The following is a 20713-nucleotide window of genomic DNA, read 5'->3' on the forward strand; positions in this document are numbered from 1 at the left end:
GCAGAAAGTCAGTATTATCCTTGTTCGTTTGCTATTTGCATTGTGGTGCAGCAATTAGCTATCGATCAACTCTTGAATCTACGATTTATTTTCCTTCACTAATTCACTCATGCCGTGAACCACTCCAAACAAGTTATCAGCAATCTGGCAACGCTAGTCGCTTAGTCGCTTACGCAAATTTGCACGTGGGCGTCTTAGCTTACTCACGCGTCAAAAGAAAAATACAAACGAAGACAAAATGCTATCGGCTGTGTCTGCGGCTGCGGCGGCTGTTGGTGCTGCTGCTCCGTTGAACGCGTTTCTCCCAGCAGCAACAACACCGCAACACAAACGGCAACAAGTTAACAACAACAGCAACATCATCCAGCAGCCAACAACAACACCAGCTGAGAACAAAACAAACTGCAATCAGGCGACGACGACTGCAACAACTGTTGCTGCTTCCAACGTCGCTGTCGCTGCCACCGCTGCTGCTGCCGCCGCCGCCGCCGCTGCTGCTGCTGCTGCTTTTGATGTTGCTGTCGCTGCTGCTACCCTTCAGTGTGCGTTTGCACGTTGAACAGGACGGTGCGATTGGTAGAGGTAAAAGATAAACACTCGCGCGTTCGTTGAGTATCAATAAATATAAACGAGAGATCGCGCGCGCGCGCTCTTGAGGTTTTTCTGAGATCGTGATCTATGACAGCTTTTAGTGTCGCTCGTTTGTTGTTGTTATTAGAATAATTATTACAGCATTCTAAAGAGGCGAACGGCTGGCTGCCTGTTTAATTGTCAACGCGAGGCTCTCTGACAGACGCCTCGCTGCTCAGCATCATTTTCATTTCGTTTGGCATCGCCTTCGGTTTGCGTTGTCGTTCCTGTTGTTAATGGCATAAAAGTGTTTTAATTTTTATTAGCACGAACACCGGGCCCTGCCTAAACACGAGACATCATCCGCAGCTACCAGAGCAGCCACAGGCCTCCAGGTTTTAGTTGTGCATTTGCTGCCATCGCTGGAGGATCGGTGGATCGTTGGATCGTTGGATCGTCGCGTGTGCCGTTCGTTCTAATAAAATCAATCGCAAAGATCTTCGCGTGTGTTGATGTGTGTGTGTGTGTGCTTGTTTATGTTTGTCGTTTCTTGAAAAGGGTTTTAAAAGTTTTAATGCAACCGTTTTTATTATCGTTTCATATAGTGTGAGGAGACTTCAATCCGATTTGTTTGATCTTACACCAGTGCATAAAATACATCCAAACAACCAAGTTTATATATGAGAAAAATATATACATACATACGCATAGGAGTCCGGAAATTGAGTGTGGCAAGATCCATAAAAATAACTTAAGTTGTTGTTATTCTAAATAACGCGTTGACAGCAGTAAGTGGCTGAAGCTCTAGGAGCTGTCCAAAATAAGTGCAACCAAGAAGCTGCCACTGCGCTGTTGAGAGGCCAAGTGGCCAATAGCAAACAGCAAACGCAGCAACAACGTTGGCGTTGCAACGTCCTTGACAAAGAGGTGAGTGTGAAGGCTATAAAACGGTGTTAAGTAGGTTAAGCAGGCGGGCACAACAAGTGCATGGGTGCAGCAAACGCCGCTGCTCACTTGTATGGGAAGCTACAATAAATGCGGGCGCAATTATAATTAATCTCTGTATATGGGAATAAAAAGAACATCTGCAATATTTTATGGATTTTTAAAAGCCACTAAAATCATTTTGTTGTTGTTTTAAATTTATATTTTGTTTTATTTTCATATTCTATTTTGAAAGTCAAGTTTTAAAAATATGTGTGTGATATCCAATATATTAATAATATAATAAATATTCAAATATTAATTTTTATTTAATTAAATTCTTTTTTTAATTTATTTATTTATCAATTTTTTTTTTGTAAAGCTTCATTTTAAATATTAATAATATATATTTTTATTTAATTGAATTGTTTTTTATTTTTTATTTTTTTTTTTATTGTAAAGTGTTATATATTGAGACCTTATACAATTCTGAATTTTAAATTTAATTTAAAAAAAAAATGTTTTTTCTTCAATTTAATTTTATTTTTACAATTCTATAATCAGTTTGGCTTTTTCTAGTATTTTCTACAAGTTCTTTATTTCTGAGTCAGCATAACTAAATGAATTAATTGGAAATATCTATTTATGGCAGTTCAACAAATTAGAATTCGACTTAAAGCTTAGTTTCTTTCTATAGTAATATCTTCTTTTTTTTCAACGTAAACTTTTGTTGTTTAAAAGTTAGATTATCAACTCTAATCGGATACAAATTGTCTAGCAATAACATAAAAAGAAACAATGCTTTTCAGTCAGCAAATATTGGTAAACCTTTTCAAATGGTGCATATACATATGTATGGATATTTGAAAACTCACCGCTTGCTGTAATTTTAGCCATATTAATTGACCAATTTATGAATATATCTATGCGGCACAAGAAAACTCCATTTCACCGCCTTCGTATCTGTAGATAAATCATGCTAATTGTTGTTGTAATTCAAATACTATCGATACATATTAATTAGACACACCCAATGCGGCCATCGGCAGTTGGCCGTAACGTTGGCACATTAATCTACAGATCTCATGTCTTATCTGCATTGGCGCCATAAATACCAGAGTCCACTCATAATCTATTAATTACCAGACTTTCCACACTTATTAAAAGTAGCTTGAAGTTTATGAGTTGCATATTAAAGAGCTGAGAACCAAATAAAAGTCCGAACTGCATAAAAATAATTGTCAGCTATATTTAAATATTTTACGGCGCTCACAATTAGTTTGGTATTTCCTTTTTTGGTATGGCAAATTGTTTTCCACTTTGTTTCACACGAATGTTCAACAAAAACTGACCAAACGCGGACTTGTTTATAGCCTCTCTTGTTGTATGTTTATACATGAGTAAGAGCATGTGTGGATGTGCGAAAATTACATGTAAGTTTTACTTGACTTCATGAGAATTGCGGAGAGGGGCAAGATTTATCAAGCTACTTTATTGGAATTTATACTAATGCAGTTCTTAGAGCTTAGCCTAGATATCTATTGGTTATCCAGTTTGTAGGTAAAAAAAGCCTCAGTTGAATTTATGAGAATTGCATAGAAGGGCGTAATCTTATTATTCGGCCTATGCTTACATCAAATTTAGTTTTCTCTTCTTTTTCTTTGAGCTTGGCTTGTCGACTTTCATAATTAGTCAGTCCAAATATTTTTGTATATGTCTAGATATACATATAATATATTTATTAGATTTCACCATTTTGTGATTGTTAGTTTCAGCTCAAGCTTCAATTCAATTAAAAAACGCCCACGGAAAAGGCATTACCATAACAATTTATAACTGCCGTCGACGATGTCTCAGTCCCTGGTCTCTGGCGTTGCTGCTTATTTTATTATTTTGAATATATTACACACTTTGTGGTTGGCAGATCTTGCCATATATGGCCGGGTAACTGTGGCATTATTAAAACATAAATAATATTGCTTTTAATGAAATTTCCGCTAAGCTACGTTATGAGTTCATAAACAAATGCAAATCAGCTGGAAAATTGTGGCAACAAATTAGCGCATCATCCAACCGAATGAGTCGCTGTTAATTTGTTCGTCTGCTTGGCTGATTCAGGGCTTAGTTGGAATTAGGCTTACAGATTGGTGAATGCTCTGTGTTGACTGCATTTCAGCACCAAATCAAATTTGTAATTCAAATTGACCCGCAGCACAATGCTGGCTCAAGCCCTTTGTTTGGACTGGCGGCGTCAAATGTGATTCAAGTTCGGCTGAGGCGAAACTTCATTTTAATGGCTCATCAAAATAAGTTAATAGCTTTTCGATTTTTGGCTTAATTACAGTTTAAGCATATTCCAATACAGTTTTGACAGGTTTCCAAAACACAAGCATTGTGTTTGGATTGCGGATTTGTGGCGCCAATTTATAACCAGTTGATGAGATCTGTTTAAATTTTAACGTAAAATTTCGCCGTCTACCAATTTTGCGGTGCGGTGTTAACTGAATTATAAAATCATTTTAATATTCTGCGCAAAATGCAAATCAAGATTTGACTGGGTGTGGCCCAGGTAGCCGAGTTAATCACATGATTATATAGCAGCCATATTTGTGACAAGTTCTATTGTCTGTTTTATGACATAATAATATGTTTTTCGAGGCAGTTTATATGCTGCTGAATAATGGATCTATAGAATGTTAATGTTTATAAATACGGAATGTAAAGCATTTAAATTTTTATGGAGTTTTCTTTGTTATTTATATATTTTAGAACTGATTCACGAAAAAACAATGAAAATGGAAACGAATCTCTTTCGTTTATGCAAAAGATATGTGATTAATAGGCTATAGCTGAATAAAGCAGTCCACTTGAATATTTTAGAAAGTATTTTTGTATTCTAATTTGTATTTCGTAAAGGTTGAATTCACTGCAAATGTATTTAGAAACTAAATAAATACTTTATATATATTCTGTTGAAAAATAATAAAATAACATTTCCCGAGCAAGAATACCCATGTTATCGTAACCCATCCATTTTTTACCGCTGTTTCATGTTTGAACATCATTATTTCTCTGAACATCATTATCTTCTATTTAGAGATCACTTAAGCCATTCACATGAGGTTTTTTCTAAAACCTTTAGAAGCTGATCAATCATATATGGCATACAATTTTGGTACCTTTTGCCGTATTTAAATAATATAACACCTATCGAAGCTTTTTTCATTGATAATTCATAGGCAATATTTTGTTTTTTGTTTTGATGTTTGATTGAGCCGCCTGGCAGGCGGCAATTACCATACCAGAAATCGGCACCTCACTCATATAGATACACACATATATATAATTGACAGACCTTTCAATATTATGAAATAAGTCTGAAAAAAGAGCGTTAACTTCGTTTTGTGTAAAAGCTGAATGGCCAACTTTTCAGCTGTCAACTACTGCATATTTGTTTCCATGGAAAACCGAATTTTAAATAGCTCATTTTCATATGCGGACAGCAGTTGGGAAATACATAAATACAGTAATGTCGAAGTCAAGTGCCATTGAAGACATCACATTTATATAAAAGTAAAAAAAATCAAAAAATCCACTCCAACTTACGCCGGAAGTGATGTATAGAAATATCTATTATGCTCGTGCCATAATGGAACCGATTTATCACGCGAACAGCGCGTAAAATGAGTTCAGTTTTCAATTAAATCCAAACGAGGTCTCCAAATGAAATATATATATATTTATATAGGTATATGTGTATATAAATTGAACATCAAAGAAAGTTTTTTGCAGCCAAATGAAAATCCGTTGAAGAATTTCCCTAAGCAGAGCTTAGTTGGGTCTCTGTTTCTCTCTGTTGCTCTAGCTCTCTGGGGACTAAGTCTGGGGCCGGGTCTCCAGATGCGTAGGCGCCGACGTCGTTGCTTTCCGTGTCAAACCAGCAACTGACAGCAGGTTTGCCAGTGCCTCGAACTGGAGTTGTATAGTTGAAAATGAAGTTGGGAGCCGCAACTACAGCTACAACCGCAGCTGAGCTTGAGTTTGAGTTGAGCATTTTTCGGTTGAGCATTTAAACGCGGCTGATTTGATTTCAGTGACACGACGCCTGCGGCGACGACGACCACTAAGACGACGACGACGCTGACGACGAGCGCGAAAACTTGTCCTACCCACACGCGACAGCTCTAAAGCTGCAGCAGCAGCAGCAACAACAACTCCGTCAGCAGCTGCTGCGGCGCATGCGCAGTAGCCAGCGATCGCTTTTTGCGCTGTTTTCATCGCCCTGGGGGACAGGCAACATGTTGCATGCTGGCGAACGATGCAACAGTCAAAATATTTGAATTTCTAATGCCATGCGAGGGCTGTCCCAAACTTTTAATGGCCATGACTCATGCATGCGACGCAGCTCTGCTTCGTTGCACCCAAAATATGTTTTATGTTTATTGCCAAGCATAAATACAACTTTATTTATTTGTGCATGCATTTTCGCGATATTTCAATACAGCCACTAAGCTTCTATAAAGATTTGTGGATTATAGTTTGTTATTTATTTAGATGAAAACAGGAAATGAAAGCATTTGATTGAAGAAGCTGGCCTTAGGGTGCATTTTCCGAAGTTTCATTGAAGTTTTTCTATTTTGAAGCATTTTTCCTGATTTTCTAAAATAATTATTAGTGCACCACTTTTAGGGAGTTATTTTTCCAATTTATTAATTTTTGATATTAATAAACGTTGAGCCATCAGATTTAGGATATGTTACACATTTACTAGTCTATTCTGAATACATCAAAAATTTAATAGAGTTAATACGTCCAAATGTATAGAAAATGTAGAAAAATATTGTCTGATTCCATAAGTTATATATACTTACGATTAAAATCGGGTCGATATAGTTTTGCCTATTCTACTTCAGACTATCACGAGCATTTTATTTATTTTTTTTTTTTTTTTTTTATATACATATAAGTTGCTGTAGCTAATTGTCTTAGCTAAATCCAGAGGCCAGCATATAAATATGTATGTATAGTAAATCAAGAATTATTTGTCCTTTACTCCATTCTATTCTATTTCAAAGTACTTTTAACTCCCCAGGGGATATCGCCTGTTATTATTGTTAGTCAGTTTGGATGCGCTGAAAGTCTATCCATTATTCCATTATTCAAGAGCAATAAAATATAATGACTAATATTTCCTTAGAGAGTTACTTCTTTCATTAGCTTGCAAAATTAATTAACATTTTATTACACACATATTTAGCTGTCATATCCCATGGTCCATAGCAAATGCGCAATAAATAAATAAATTCATAAAGTGAATCATCTCAGATATTCACTTTCCGCTCGTGCTACTCCAATGGCAACCCTCTGTAATGTGTCCAGTTGTGTAACACTTAGGGTGTCCGTCAGTTTATTACCTACAATCTGATCTGATAGAATATCTTTTGCGATAAGCATCAAATTTCCACTGATGATAAACGGGCTACGCCTTTTGTCATGCGCCCGACAAACTTGTTCGACCGACTTTAAATCTTTTTAGATCTAAGCCCGGGCTAGTGGGTGAGAATCTGTGTTGATGCTGATGATGTTGATGCTGCTGCTGCTGCGGTCGTCATTTGCGGCTTCCGTGTGTGTATTTGACTTTGCTTAATTAAATGTCAATCAATGTACATATATATCTATCTGTATGTATATACGATCTGTCGTATAAACCACAGCATCATTGTTTTTGATTTGTGTGCTTTATTAACCTGATATGGCGGCGTCTCTGTGGCGACGCGCTGTCATTTATTGAAGACATTTTGGACTTATGCTGACTGCGTGGGCGCTGGACAGAGATCTATGTGAGGAGTGTGCATATATATATAAAAACAAATATACGTATATATATCTATGCGAGGGCATTAAAAAGTATTTAATAAATTTTGGTCCGAGGATTATGTGTATATAGGGCTAGCCGAGGCTTGGGGTCTTTCTTCTCGAAGTGCCTGAGGTTTGGGGATTATTGGGTTGACATTTGGTGGGAAATGTTCTTAGCGGATGTCAGTAGCCGAGTGAACTGTCTATTTATACGTCTCAATGAACAATTGAGAAGCTTTACGTATTGCGCATGACCTGAGTTCTAGCTAAGACTGCGCTGAGCTCTAATGCTTAAATGATTTAATCGTGTTATCAATTTGAATACTTAGGAAATTCTTTGGAATAAAAGTGATAAACTGAACGAGATGTAAGAAGATTATTTTTTTAAGATTTAAACTCAATCAGAAAGGAAACAGATATTTTTCAGACTAGAATTAAGTAATTTAATTGAATTGAAAATACCTACATTTATTTTATAGATTATTTTCTTGATTGCTTATTTATTATGTTTGCTATCAAGTTAGTCAAATAAATGTTTCTTGGCAAGTTTTCCTTGCTAAGTGTTACAATGTACACTTATTTATTTATCGTAATTTTTCAATAATACTAGAAAAATATTTGTATCCTCCATATTCTCTATAAAGATTTCTTAATGAGTTTAATTACTTGCTTTATTGCTAAATCACATTTTATTTTTATTCCTAGCCAAACACAAAATTTTAAACAATATTTAAAAATAAACATTTAATTTATTTTTACGCCAAACAAATCCCACTTAATTATCAAGTTATGCCACTATCTATGCCATAAATTTTAATAAATTTCTGAGAAATAAATCTCAGATTTAATGCCCTCTGTCAATCTTGCCCTATATTTTGACTTATGTAAGAGCTTCATTTTTTGGACATAAATGTCCTAGACCTTTTTATGAAAGCGGAAAAACCTATGTTTGTAGCTAATCCTAAGTCCCAATAAACCCTGTCAAATGCCACATAAAAACCTTAAACTACTTCGAAAAGCTCTCAGTTAAAGTGGCTGGCGATTCAGCTACTTTTACTACACCTTAGCTGGTAAAGACTGTGTTGTGGCTGTGTCAATTGCAATTCTGGCCATAAATGGCGCATGTTGTGCGCCTCAGTGACTCTGTGACATTGTAGCGAGCGTGTCTAAAACTGGCCAGAACCACTAGACAGACAGCAAATGCAGTACAGAGAGAGAGAGAGAGGGAGAAGGAGAGGGGGACAGCGCTACATCGACTAACTGCCACTATAAATCCATAACTGTCAGTCACAAGCTTTTGGACCAGTATTGGCTGAAGCGCTCGCATAAGGCCATAACGACATTGCTGTTGCCACGACCGTTACCACATTCCTGGGACACCTTTGATCCAAGTTGGGCAATCAACAGCAGCAGATGCTCTGCTTGTGGATCTTCAAACACATTTTCCACCACGAATATTGTCTAATGGGCGCTGGCTGTGCACACAAAGCAGGCCAAGAATTATATCTATTCGTATTCAATTTGTTTTACGAACTCTTTGCTCTGATCTGGGTTGATCCAGAAGATGCTGCAATGCAATTTTATTGCCAATTAATGCATACTTATTTACCCAAATGCTATTTTTGTTTTTCTTTTTATTGCACGTTTAATTTTGTGTGTTTTATTCGTCAATTTATTAGTCGGCAGCGTTATAAAACTCTCCAGAACTAGAGAGCCTTTGATCAGTCAAAGATTTAGGCACTCGATAACAAATTACCTCAATTGACGGTAGCACATGTTGGCATTTGGCTTAATTTATGTGGCACAGGATCCGACGAGTGCTCGTGGAGAAAGTGCTGGAAATGTGTGGTAATGGAGCAATAAGATAAGCAGCTGCCTAGTTAGTTACACGATTTATGGTCTGCAATTGAAATGTGATGGCTAGGCGAGAGATCAACTAATCTATGGTTAGTTTTTCAGATATTTAAGCAATGCTGCTGTCCAGGCGAATGCATTAATTATGATACTGATGAGATACTCAATAAAGTGGGAAATTGATTCCCTAATAAAATGGCTCTAGTTGGATTTTATACATTTGAATATAATTTCAATTGAATACCAATTCATTAATATAATATAATAATTTTCAAAATTTTTGGATTTTTCAATTTAATTTATGTTGTATGTATGTGCCCGTACTCCAGCTGTCTTTGTGTGCTATAAATATGTATTATGTATAATTATATTTGAAACAAGAACACACTGTTTCACATAAAATGCCATATCAAAGACTTTTCAATGGGCCACAAAGCAAATCTCCTCACCTTGTGTACATAAACTTTTTTCATGCAGCTTCCGCTCGTGGGGCACCTGAAAAAGCAGACACACCGACGTGAAATAGAATAAACGAAACAAATGCCGCAGCCAAATCAACTAAACATTTATTTAACTAACACGAGCCGACGAAAGAATGATTGCAAAAATCCAACATAAATCTCGGCCAAACTCAAAAACCCATAGAAACGAAATGGAAGAAAATAAAAAATAGATATATATATATATATACATATATGTATATAAATACATATACATATATAAACTTAAGCTGCGAATGCTTTATTACGCCCACAGATGGCCGACACAGATGGGAGATATACCGAGACATACATATACAATGTATATATATATATCGTGCCTAGGTGATATCGGAGCAACACTTCCGGCACGAAATTGTTGCGGGGCGTCGACATTTTGAGCGATGCAATGCTTGTTCAGAATCTCAAAAATGCCTCAAACATTTCATCAAAATGAAAAAGTGAAGACGTTTTTTTTTTTTGCTCGCTAAAACATTTTAATTTAAATTTTATTTATTATTTTCATGGGATTTTATGGGGCAGTCGCAATGCATTTTATGGGCTTTTATTTTTAAACGTAAATAAACAACCACCGACTGAGTTCTGTCTGCTTAAATCTTCTTCATCTTTCTCTATCGCTCTCTCTCTCTCTCTTTCTCTGCAGCGGACGGACGCACAGATCAACTCGAAGTGAAGACGACAACGACCACACGACGAGGCGATGAATTGGACGCGCGTGTTGCTAATGGGCGTGGCCGCCTTGGCGCTGACACTTGTGGAGGTTGCATCACTCTCACTGGATCCAGGTAGGTGCCGCCGCCGTTGCTGCAGTTGAAGTTTCAGTTGGTTCATTATGTTTACCGTTGTATTTATGGGCCAGCATGCGATAAGCAAGAGCAAATATTTGTCGGACAGTTGGCATCGCCCAAAAGAAAAAAAACATCAACTCAAACAACGATTTATGTAAATCAAAAAACTATAAAAAAGGAGAAATGCCACCCAGCAGAGTTTTTAAGCGCTTGTTGCATGCAGTCGACCTCCCAGCGCCTTAAATGGCGTTGGCGTTGCCCGATCACGAGCTGGCCAAGCTGTAAACTGCAAACTGCAAACTGCCAACTGCCAACTGCAATTGGAATTGCAATTCCATGCGATGCCGGTGCCGGTGACGGTGCCGGTGCCTTGTGGGGCGTCGAGTGTGGCACACGATATCGTGAAGGTCACTTCACATGCGCCTGTCAACCGCTGCTCCTACACACACTCGCGCATGACAAATAACACCACAAATGCGTCAAATTCTACAAGTGAGCGAGCGAGCGAGTTTTTCGGTTTGTCTTCGATAAATTCCTTGACGCTCTTACATGAATATTTGCTGATTGTGCAAATACGCAGACCGTTGCTTTCCACTTTGTTTGCTGGCTTTTCTTTTTGGGTTAACATGCGACGGGATTACAGCCAGCGCTGACCAAAAATAAACACACACACACACATCCATATGTAATGCCAAGTGTTGTAATCTCTGTCAGCCGCGAAAACCGATCGCCGTTTGCCGCTGTCCGTTGCGGGTAAATAGAGCAAGTGCCATGAGGTTGTATTGGAGATTAGCTGACATGGTCAGCGCATTGTTTGATTTGGCTTTTTATTTCGGTTGTATATATGTTATTGATCTTGTAATCGATATATGTATTTATTGTATGCAGTATTGTCGTATCACATGCAAAACGGAAGTTTGTGTAGGCTTTGTCTATTTACAAATTGTGAGCAACGATCGACATTTGATGATGATTGATATTGTTTATAGATGTGCATGGATATGCTACAAAAAGATATAATATAGATATATACACTAACTGAAACAAGCTAGATATATCTAGAGTGGAACTGCTTCAAAATATTTTGATATATTTAAAATATATACATTTTCTAAATTTTTCTATATAAATAAATTTATTAAATCAATTGCCTCTAGTTCTTTTTACAGTCTGCGTATTGCTTTAAAAATCAATGAATATATTAATAACTAAAATATCTTTAAATTATTTGCGATATTTTTTAATAATTTCTAGATATTATGTTTGTATAAATTAAATTTTGTTTACATTAGATGTATAAAAATCTAGTTATGATGTATTTCAAGATCAGTGTGTTAAAGGAGATGGAAAAATCATTCGCCTTAAATTTAACTCCAAAGAATTTATTCAAAGTTTTAATAAAGAATGAGATATTATTAAAGAAATTAAATTCAATAAAAGTAGGTTTTTATTAATTTGACTAAAATTGTTTTTATAATAAAAATTTGAAATTAAATTAATGTAACAAAAAGAAAAAAAAAATCATATATATATATATGTTTAGTAGAGCAAATAAATTACTTATAAAACTGTGTTCTACGCTACTCTCTTGTCTCGAATAAACTCATAAAACTACAATACCTTTCACATACCAATAAAAACAACATTATATCTTACCTTGTTGCAGTGGCGTCTGCTGAGCTGGAACAGTTTATCAGGAAGGGAGATGTGGTCATATCCACGCGACACATAAGGTAAATTAAGCAACCTTGAGAGGTTTTGGCAGCGTGTTAAACGAGATTCCCCCACCTGACAGACCCCGACGCAAGCTGCACATATCGATTGAGGCCCTATTCATGATTGACTTTCCCATGCTGAAGCACAAGATGTCCTTCTTCCTGGACCGCAAGCAGCAGCGCGTTACGCTGGACATCAGCGCCAATGGGGCGACCGAGTCACGCAACTTTGAGATACCGAATATAAATGAGACGAGCACCATTCGCTCGCTGGCGCTGCAGTTCTCCAAGAATCGCATCACGCTCCATGTGGACTGCAAGCCGAGCACCTTCCACGACATCGACATGAGCCTGACCAAGCTGTATACCCAAATGGACGATCCAGTTATTAAGCTGGTGAGTGTTGAATCAATCGGGTTGTGAGTGCATTCTAATGTCTGTTTGATTTGTTTTTGTTTTTGTTTTTTTTCATTCACAGTTCAGAGAACGCAAATATCCACTACATTTTGATGCCGACATGGAGCATTCGCTGCAGCGCGCCAACTGCCAGAAGGGACTCCATCGCCGGGGCAATCGACGCATGCTGCGCAACAAGATCAGCGAGCGTGGTAAGTTTATCGATCAGACAGCTCAGTCCTAGTAGGCAGTGCTCGTGTGCCTCATACAACCCACCCATCTTGGCTCTGCCAATCTTTCAGAGAAGAACAAGAAGCGCGACGTGCGTAACAATTGGTACTATGAGCCGACTCTGGCCCGGGAAGGCGTCGATCAGCGTCATCAGGAGGTGCCGACGGACACGGAACGCGGCGATATACCCATCATGCATGGCGATTGTGAAGGTAAGATACAGCCCGCCATCTTTCCGCCAATCACACTGCACAATCAAACACAGCAGTCGACATTTCACGCATTGGGCGTGCTTCGCCTTCTGACAACGTTGCTGTGGGCTTTTGACTACAGCTTTTGGGTGGAACAGTGGGCTCTCTAAGGCGTTGCTTTGAAATCAGTTTTGCATAGATGTTGTACTTGACGAAATTATTAGCAGTTGGCGTTAAATGTCGGGGCATATAATTCAATTAAGCTGAGAGCCTGAAACTTGTATCAAGAGATGCTAAGGTGTTGTCTTGCTAATATGTTAGAGTACTGCGATTGGGAGTGTCCTAAAGGAGACAGTCTAAAGCTTGAGCTGAGCTCTTAATATAAATCATTTTAAGCTTATTTGATGCATGACAAGCATGGCAAACACAGCAGGTACACACACACACGCGCACATACAAGTGCAGCTGCTGCGATTTTTAGTGGGCGCAACAATATAGAGCTTGCTGGAATAGAGCTTATTTATTTATTTATTTGTTTAACATTTGAGTAATTAAACCAACTAAAATGCTGAAGAACTGACTACTACGCCTTTTGGTTTGAGAACATAGCTTATACAGATATTTTAATAATACAAAACAAATATTTTGCCATTCTTATTTAATATTAAATATTTCTTTGCTCATAAAGGTTGTAATTGGAAGAATAGTTTTTGGTACTAAGCATATACAAAATATTAGGCGAAAAATGTATTTGAATATCAATTGCATTTTAAATGTCGTGAGTCATGGGAAAAACTTCTATATTTCGTGTTCAGCTTTTGTTCTTCATCCATTTCTTCTGACTACCTGCGAAATTAAGATGTCATTAGGTTAAATAAATTCTTCATTCAGTCATTCATTTATTCATAAATATAAATATTACATGTTCTTCAGAGTCTAACCTATCCTAGCTAATCGTTTTATTTCGATAGATTCACAGGTATTTTAAGAACTCTCTGTGTAGATAACAAGCAATTGATTTGCAAATCAAGCCCTAAAAGACTTGTATCTTATGAATTATGAGTGTGAACATATTTATCAACTCAATCTGGCTAAGCCTTATTTAATGTTCCGTTAATTTAGTGCCATGTTTGCCCTTGCTGCCACTGGCAGAGCTTCTTACATACCCACAGCAATAACTGTCTTAGCTTAATGCGATAATGCCGCACAAATCTGCGGCCAATTAATTACAATATATTCGTATATAAGTCTTGTATCGTATGAGTACGTAAGTACCCACATTCGGATCTGCCAATAAGTCGTCGTCGTCGTTGTCGTTGAGAAACCAGCGACAAGCAGCGCCCACTGAAAAGACACAACACTAATGAACCGAGAGATATGCCCATGCCTATGCGGCATAGGCTATGCCGATGTGGTTGCCCATGCCAGAGCCGATCCGTGAATAAGTTGTGCACTCGTTTTGGGTACGCTGAGTGCTGTTTGGTCGATGTCGACCCAGCATAATTATTATTTATCTAGCTCAGTGCAAATTCCCAAATTGGTAGCAAGCTCTGTACCCACACACACACACACACACACAAACACACACACACAGAGTAAGGCAGTCAACTGGGCGGCATATAAATCGCAAAGGCAAACGTAATGAATGACGCCGACGAGATATAGAAACGAAGGCTGCACACTAAAAACCCAAACGTGGCCAAAACACGATCAACAGATCGACTGCACCCCGAACACAGTTGCCCCCACCACCGCCCCTGTTTATCCGAAGCCTGAGCGGATGCGTTTGGGCGTTGGAGGCGGTGGCGGCGGCGGCATTTTCCATGTTGACAAAACTCACTCAAGCGGACAGACAGACAGGGGGGAGACAGAGCGACGTGGACCAATCCACAAACAGTTGGAACCGATGGTACATTGGACTAGTTTAGTCGTCGCCATGTGTCTAACATGGCGTCAGACAACATATGAGATTTAGAGATGAGCTGAGAGTTTATTAATGTACATTTTAAAGAGGATAAGATAGAGGGGCATGAGAAATAACTGTGCAGAGATGACGGAAATAACCGTGATGGGAAGAGCATGTGACTGTGATTCGAAAGAACTTTATTAATTATATTATTTATTAATTATTTGTTATATTAGCATAAAAATAGTAAAAAGCTATATTAATTTTGCTTGTATGTATGTGAGGAAATTAAACGTGTTCAGCTTTGATAAATACTCTGATAATTACATATATTTTGTACCTATTTTGGCAGGAGGCTTAAGCTATGAAACCGTATACCCATTTGTATAGATATTAATATAAATTATAAAATTTTATTTAGTAATATTTTTTACTTTTATTAATTGTACATATTACTATATGAATTTTATTTATTTATTTTATTATTTATTTATTTTTATTATTATTCATATTGATATTATTTTTAATATTTTTTTTTACAAATATGTAAATTTTTTTTTAATATTAAATTTATAATTCATTTTAAAATATTAAATTATAATTTTGCATATTTTTATTCTATTCTATTATTCTATTGTCATTTTAATTTATGTTTTTTGTTTGAAAATTTAAAAAATTATATGTGTTTATGTTAATACTTAAATACTCATATTTATACTGACGAGAGTCTTTACTATAGAAATATAACAATATATTTTTTTAATTTTTTATTTAAATAATATTTGTCATATCTTGGAAATAAGCAGATAACCATTATCTGCTATATTGCAGCATACAAATTTTCTTCCTAAAATGTATTTAACCAAAATGTATTTATTATATTAAACAAGTTTGTTGATACCTATAGTACCATTAACATGAATTCCTAAACAAATACTTCGCATACTAATTATTGTGACTGCTATCATCGTGATTCGCATCACTGTTCGTAGGAGTTGAGCATGTGTGCAGCATCGCTGAGTGCGCTTAGATTGAATTGGGTGCTCAGCTCTGTTGTCGCATTGCATTAAACTGCGCTAAAACGCGCCGCATTAGCAGCTGGATATTGCGGGCCGGTCGCTGCGATTGGGCTTAGACCCGTCCAAGCGACAAAGCGGATTAGGTTGCAATCAGAGGAGCCGGGCACATCTGAGTGCAGGCTCTGTGAGCACGGGAGGGCGGAGGGCAGGAGTGAGCTCAAAATGAGTGCGATTTTAGCATTGGTTAGGCCTTAATCTTGTCAGTTGCCTGAACGCTTCCCACACACACACACACACATACACATACACACACGCGCGCTTATGCAGCGGCTCATGAATTATTGTTGCTTTATTTAAAGTCTTATTTTGAACGGTTTTTTCTTTCGTTTGCTCATTGTTCCAGACGCCCTCGCACGTTCGCTGAGCGATCTTTTGGCATTGGTTAAGCTGCTGCGTGAAGATGTCGCCCACCAGCGTCAGGAGATTGCCTACTTGCGCATGCTGCTGGAGAACTGTGCGGGCTGCAAGGAGCCCAGCGGCGATAATCACATACGCCTCGAGCCCAACTGCCGCACTGCGAATCCTTGTTATCCTGGTAAGCCTAATGATTCATATGGGTAACGAACCCAGCCCAGACGAACCCAACTTGCACTTCATCTCAACTCTCAACTTCTCTGCCCACAGGCGTTGATTGCCATGAGTCTGCCACGGGACCAAGGTGCGGCCGTTGTCCTGCCGGCTACATTGGAGATGGCAAAGTCTGCAAGCCGGGCGTCAGCTGCGCGGACAGGCCCTGTTTTCTGTAAGTGCCTAGTGAGAAAAATTAGCTTTAAGTTCGTGTATTTTTTGCCTTTTATTTCATATTTGCTTTTATGCTTTTATATGCGCCTTTAGTTAATGGCGTCAAGGGCGTGGCCGTTGCATCCATGTTAATTGTATTTGTCATGCTGTTCCCTTGACGCAGTCGGACGCCGCCTGAGAGGCTTGAAAGGCGCCGCCTCACGCAAAATGTCGCTCAGCGCATTCACAAGGGCTTTTCTCTCACTGAGTCTGCAATTATTTGCATATGGCCTTAATGGCGATTTGATGTTGTTTATGGCTTAATGATGCAGTCAAGCGACTCGCGGCTGCCACTTTAGACAGCTGCAGCATTTCCTATCTATGATTGATAAGTTCTACCCATTGAAATTGCGGTGCTGCAAACCACATCTATTCGAGTAGGCATCAGCATGAGTTGAGCTTTGAATGGAAAGGAGTTTGGAGAGATTGTCATTGGTAGGCGGTTTCTGTGGCCTTTTTACTGCCAGCCATTCCTTTAAGACCATTAGTTATGTTTGGCTTCCATTCAGTTGGGTCTGCGCTCTTGACAAGTGCTTCGATCTCCGTCTCTTGATATGCCAATCCAAATGTGCAAAATGCCTAATCCCTTGTCGGCTTAAGATAGCATCTCGCTACTCCACTTAGCACTAAGTCATTCTAGTTTATCACCTGGCGAATAAATCTTCTTTACAAAAATGATGGCAAAAATATAACGAGAGCCTTAAAGTTGCTGGCAAAGGCTATCCCAACAATAAGAATTGCAAGAATGGAAATCTCTTTAATCAAGGATTAGGGACAACGAGCAAGGCCAGAAGTAGTTGATGCTGCTTTAAAGGTGAATCAGGCTTAAATCTATATGTGAAGGGAAGTGAATACGGATAAGCAAAAACTCAACTCCGATGGAAGCAGACGAACAGAAGTCTCGAAGCCTAAAGTTTTCAGAAATGTGATATTGTTTTAAAGAAAGACCATTAAAGAAAACTCTCAGCACACCTGCTGTTATTATAGGTATTTAGAAGGTAAAAGAAAAGCCTACGTTTGGCGGAATCTAGTCGTAAAATCACCCACAGCCCATATGGAATGGACTGGACCGGAAGAGAACGCCATGGGCCAGAAGATCAAGTTCTAGTTTGATTTTACGGCTCTTGAACTCATTTATGTCAGAGTCGATCGACTAATTATGCAAAAGACCCTCAGCAATTTCAATAGAATATTGACTAATAAAAACATAAATCGTTGAAGCTTGAATATTTCTTGAATATCTCGAATCGACATGCCATAAATATGTTAAACAAAACTAAAACATGCCGTGTAACGGGCATATTTTGTTGATATTGTTAAACAAAATGCAACAAAACCTTTGCAATAATACAATGTTGTATAAGAATAGAGGAAGAAGAAGAAGAAGGCGAAGCAGAGGAGAAAGAAGCAGTCGAGGGTATATCGGTAAGTTGTGAGGTCTGGACCACAAATGGCACTTGAAACTGACGCATAAATTAGTTAAATGTGCCGAGAACCCGCACAGATAGGCCCAGGCATGCATTGTCGACTGAGAACTGACTGACTTCATTGTGTCAAAACACTTAAAGTGATTTCGGTCTGTGGGCTCTGTTTTTCTCTGTCTCTCTGTCGCTCTGTGAAATGTGAGATCTCCGCCGCACTCGACAAGTGAGCGCCTGTATGGCCACGCGCAGTGGAAACGGAGGCTTCGGCCATAAATTTGTTTAAATTATTGGAAACGGGCCAGAACAGACAATAACCCAATGGCCACAATATGTTGGGCATTGTAGGTGTCTAGGCGACCAGAGGAGAACCCTTGTTTGCCTTGCTCTGGGTGCGCCCCGGCTGACCGTATTTTAATTTGCATAAAATTGTTTTAAATGTTGTCAGCATCATCGAGCAACGCCGCCGCCGACGACTCGTTACTGTCATCTTTCATTATCGATGAAATGTGGCCAATGCGTGTGGTAAACTAGACACAAATACACGCACACACACACACATACATACTCATGTACACAAAAAGATCCAGCGCTGGCTCCTCATTTTAATTTAGAACCCACGAAATGTTCGTTTTTTGTCTGAGCTAAACATGGCCAGCGCTTTGTTTGTTTGGCTTTTGGTTCCAGCGTCTCGAATGGCTCAAATCGATTCTATTAAAAGGCCATAAAGCTCGCTCTAATGACATGCACACCTGTTGATCCTTTATTGTTCGGCTGCTATCATGCAGTTTTCTAAGGCCGTTGGCCGTTCGACGGATATACTTAAATTGTTAATGAGCATTGGGAAGTGTTTTCAAGTTGAAGGCTGAGTTAGGGTTTGGAGGCTCGCAGAATATCGATTTTGATTATTGTCGATATTAGAGTAGCATCGGCAGTTCTCATATAAGAGTGAGGTGTTGGCATATCTGTCATGTACACAAGCTTACGGGACTCTAGCTGAGTCTACTATCCATAATTCGACAATTTTTTAAGTAATAAAGATAAATGCAGCGAAGCTATAAGGAGATTTTCATGAGTTAGAGGGATAATTTATTCTAAATTTTGTTTCTGTTTAAAATCTTATAAATAATAGTATATTTATGAATGAATATAACACAAGGAATTGTGATTTCTAGGTAACTCTGGCTACCTTACACTTTCCTACATATTTTTATAAAACATATTCCCATGTTAGTAGCATATCACACAGAGAATTAAAGGCAAAAGAATCAAGTTCTTCATCAATTCAATTAGTTATAGATTTGAGTTAGTTGCCTCTTCAGCTCACACTTTCCATTTCCCCAGACCTAAATCAGATAGACCAAAGACCCTAATTCGGAAAAAAAAACCCAATCATAGTCTGGCCTCCGGCTCTTACTGTTGGTCAGAAGTTTCACTGCCATTCAAAGCTGTGAGGCTGTTGTTCAATTTAAATTATGCTTATGATGAAATAATCAGCAATGCAATCAAGCTGCAGTCGGGCAAGATTATATTACCCCAGCTAGGCTAGCTAAGCCGGAGATTGAGATTTAGATAGAGATACACATTTGGATGGCGATTCCAGCTGCAACATGTGTATGCTGCACATGTTGTGAACAATTCGGAAAACAGAATTCCATTTGATTATGGCAACTTTCCCACAGATTCTTTGGGGCCGGGCTCGAAACAAAACGTTTACAGCAACAGCAACTGGTTGAAAGTGGCTACACGGCGAGAGAGCGAGAGAGTCTGAGTGAAAGAGATGGCTCGATGGGGCAGAGCTAGCTAAGCTAAGCTGACTTCACACAGCAACATCAAAGTTCGGTGGAACGCATATCTCAGCCGCGAATCGAGTTCGCCTACGCACCAAAAAAGCAACAGCCAAGCCGCAAAAGTGGAGCCATTGATTCCAAGTTGACGTTGTCGTTGCTGCTGCTGTTGTTGTTGTTGTTGTTGACTGTGTCGCTGTGGACTGAGGCAGCGTTTGACTGCTTGAATTCAAATTAATAGCCAACTGGCTGTGGCTCTGGCTCTGACTCTGGCTCTGGCTCTGGCTCTGGCTGCCTGCTTGGTTCGTTGCCCGTTCGCTCGGTGTGCAGGCGCAGCAATGAAAACAAAAACAAGCCAAGTCAAGATCAAGTCGAGAGACGCAGCCAGGCAGGCAGCCAGCCAACCTACTGCCAACCTCACAGATAAGTGGCCTGTGGCAAAATAAACGCCGCTTTATGGCAGTTAGTTGTAGTTTGTCCAAAGCGTGCGCCACATGCAAGTTGTTGTTGTTGTTGCTGTTGCTGTTGTGGATGCACCAACTCCCCTTTTAAGGGAGAGCCAAGTGTTTCTGTTGTTAGGAGTAAGTGGCATGCATTTGCATGGCATGCGCTACCATTAGAAGCAATTTGGGTGGGATAAAAGCGGGCAGCGATCTCAGCATCTCCAATAATAGATAAGTCTCGCGCAGTTGCGGGCAACAACGATCGAGAGTGC

At 38.7% G+C, this 20713-nt stretch overlaps 1 protein-coding gene across 9 annotated transcripts in view; it reads left to right on the forward strand.

The window, feature by feature from the left end:
• Positions 1-424: 424 nt before the first annotated feature.
• The window catches only part of Tsp (Thrombospondin), a 30232-nt gene continuing 9943 nt past the window's right edge, over positions 425-20713 (forward strand). For 3 of the 9 annotated variants that reach the window (XR_016269478.1, XM_018002255.2, XM_018002258.2), the window contains exons 1-9: positions 425-582; positions 1176-1497; positions 10348-10489; positions 12159-12225; positions 12288-12603; positions 12686-12815; positions 12906-13046; positions 16354-16545; positions 16635-16752. Coding sequence is in view for 8 of the 9 variants with exons in the window: in XM_018002255.2 (XP_017857744.1) it covers positions 10405-10489; positions 12159-12225; positions 12288-12603; positions 12686-12815; positions 12906-13046; positions 16354-16545; positions 16635-16752 (1049 nt within the window). In the remaining variant the exon portion in view is untranslated. The other 6 variants (XM_089465685.1, XM_089465687.1, XM_089465684.1 and 3 more) reach the window with 6 other exon arrangements.

The sequence above is a fragment of the Drosophila arizonae genome, chromosome 3, assembly GCF_054131065.1.
Source record: "Drosophila arizonae isolate 15081-1271.41 chromosome 3, UAZ_ARI_1.0, whole genome shotgun sequence".
Taxonomy (NCBI): domain Eukaryota; kingdom Metazoa; phylum Arthropoda; class Insecta; order Diptera; family Drosophilidae; genus Drosophila; species Drosophila arizonae.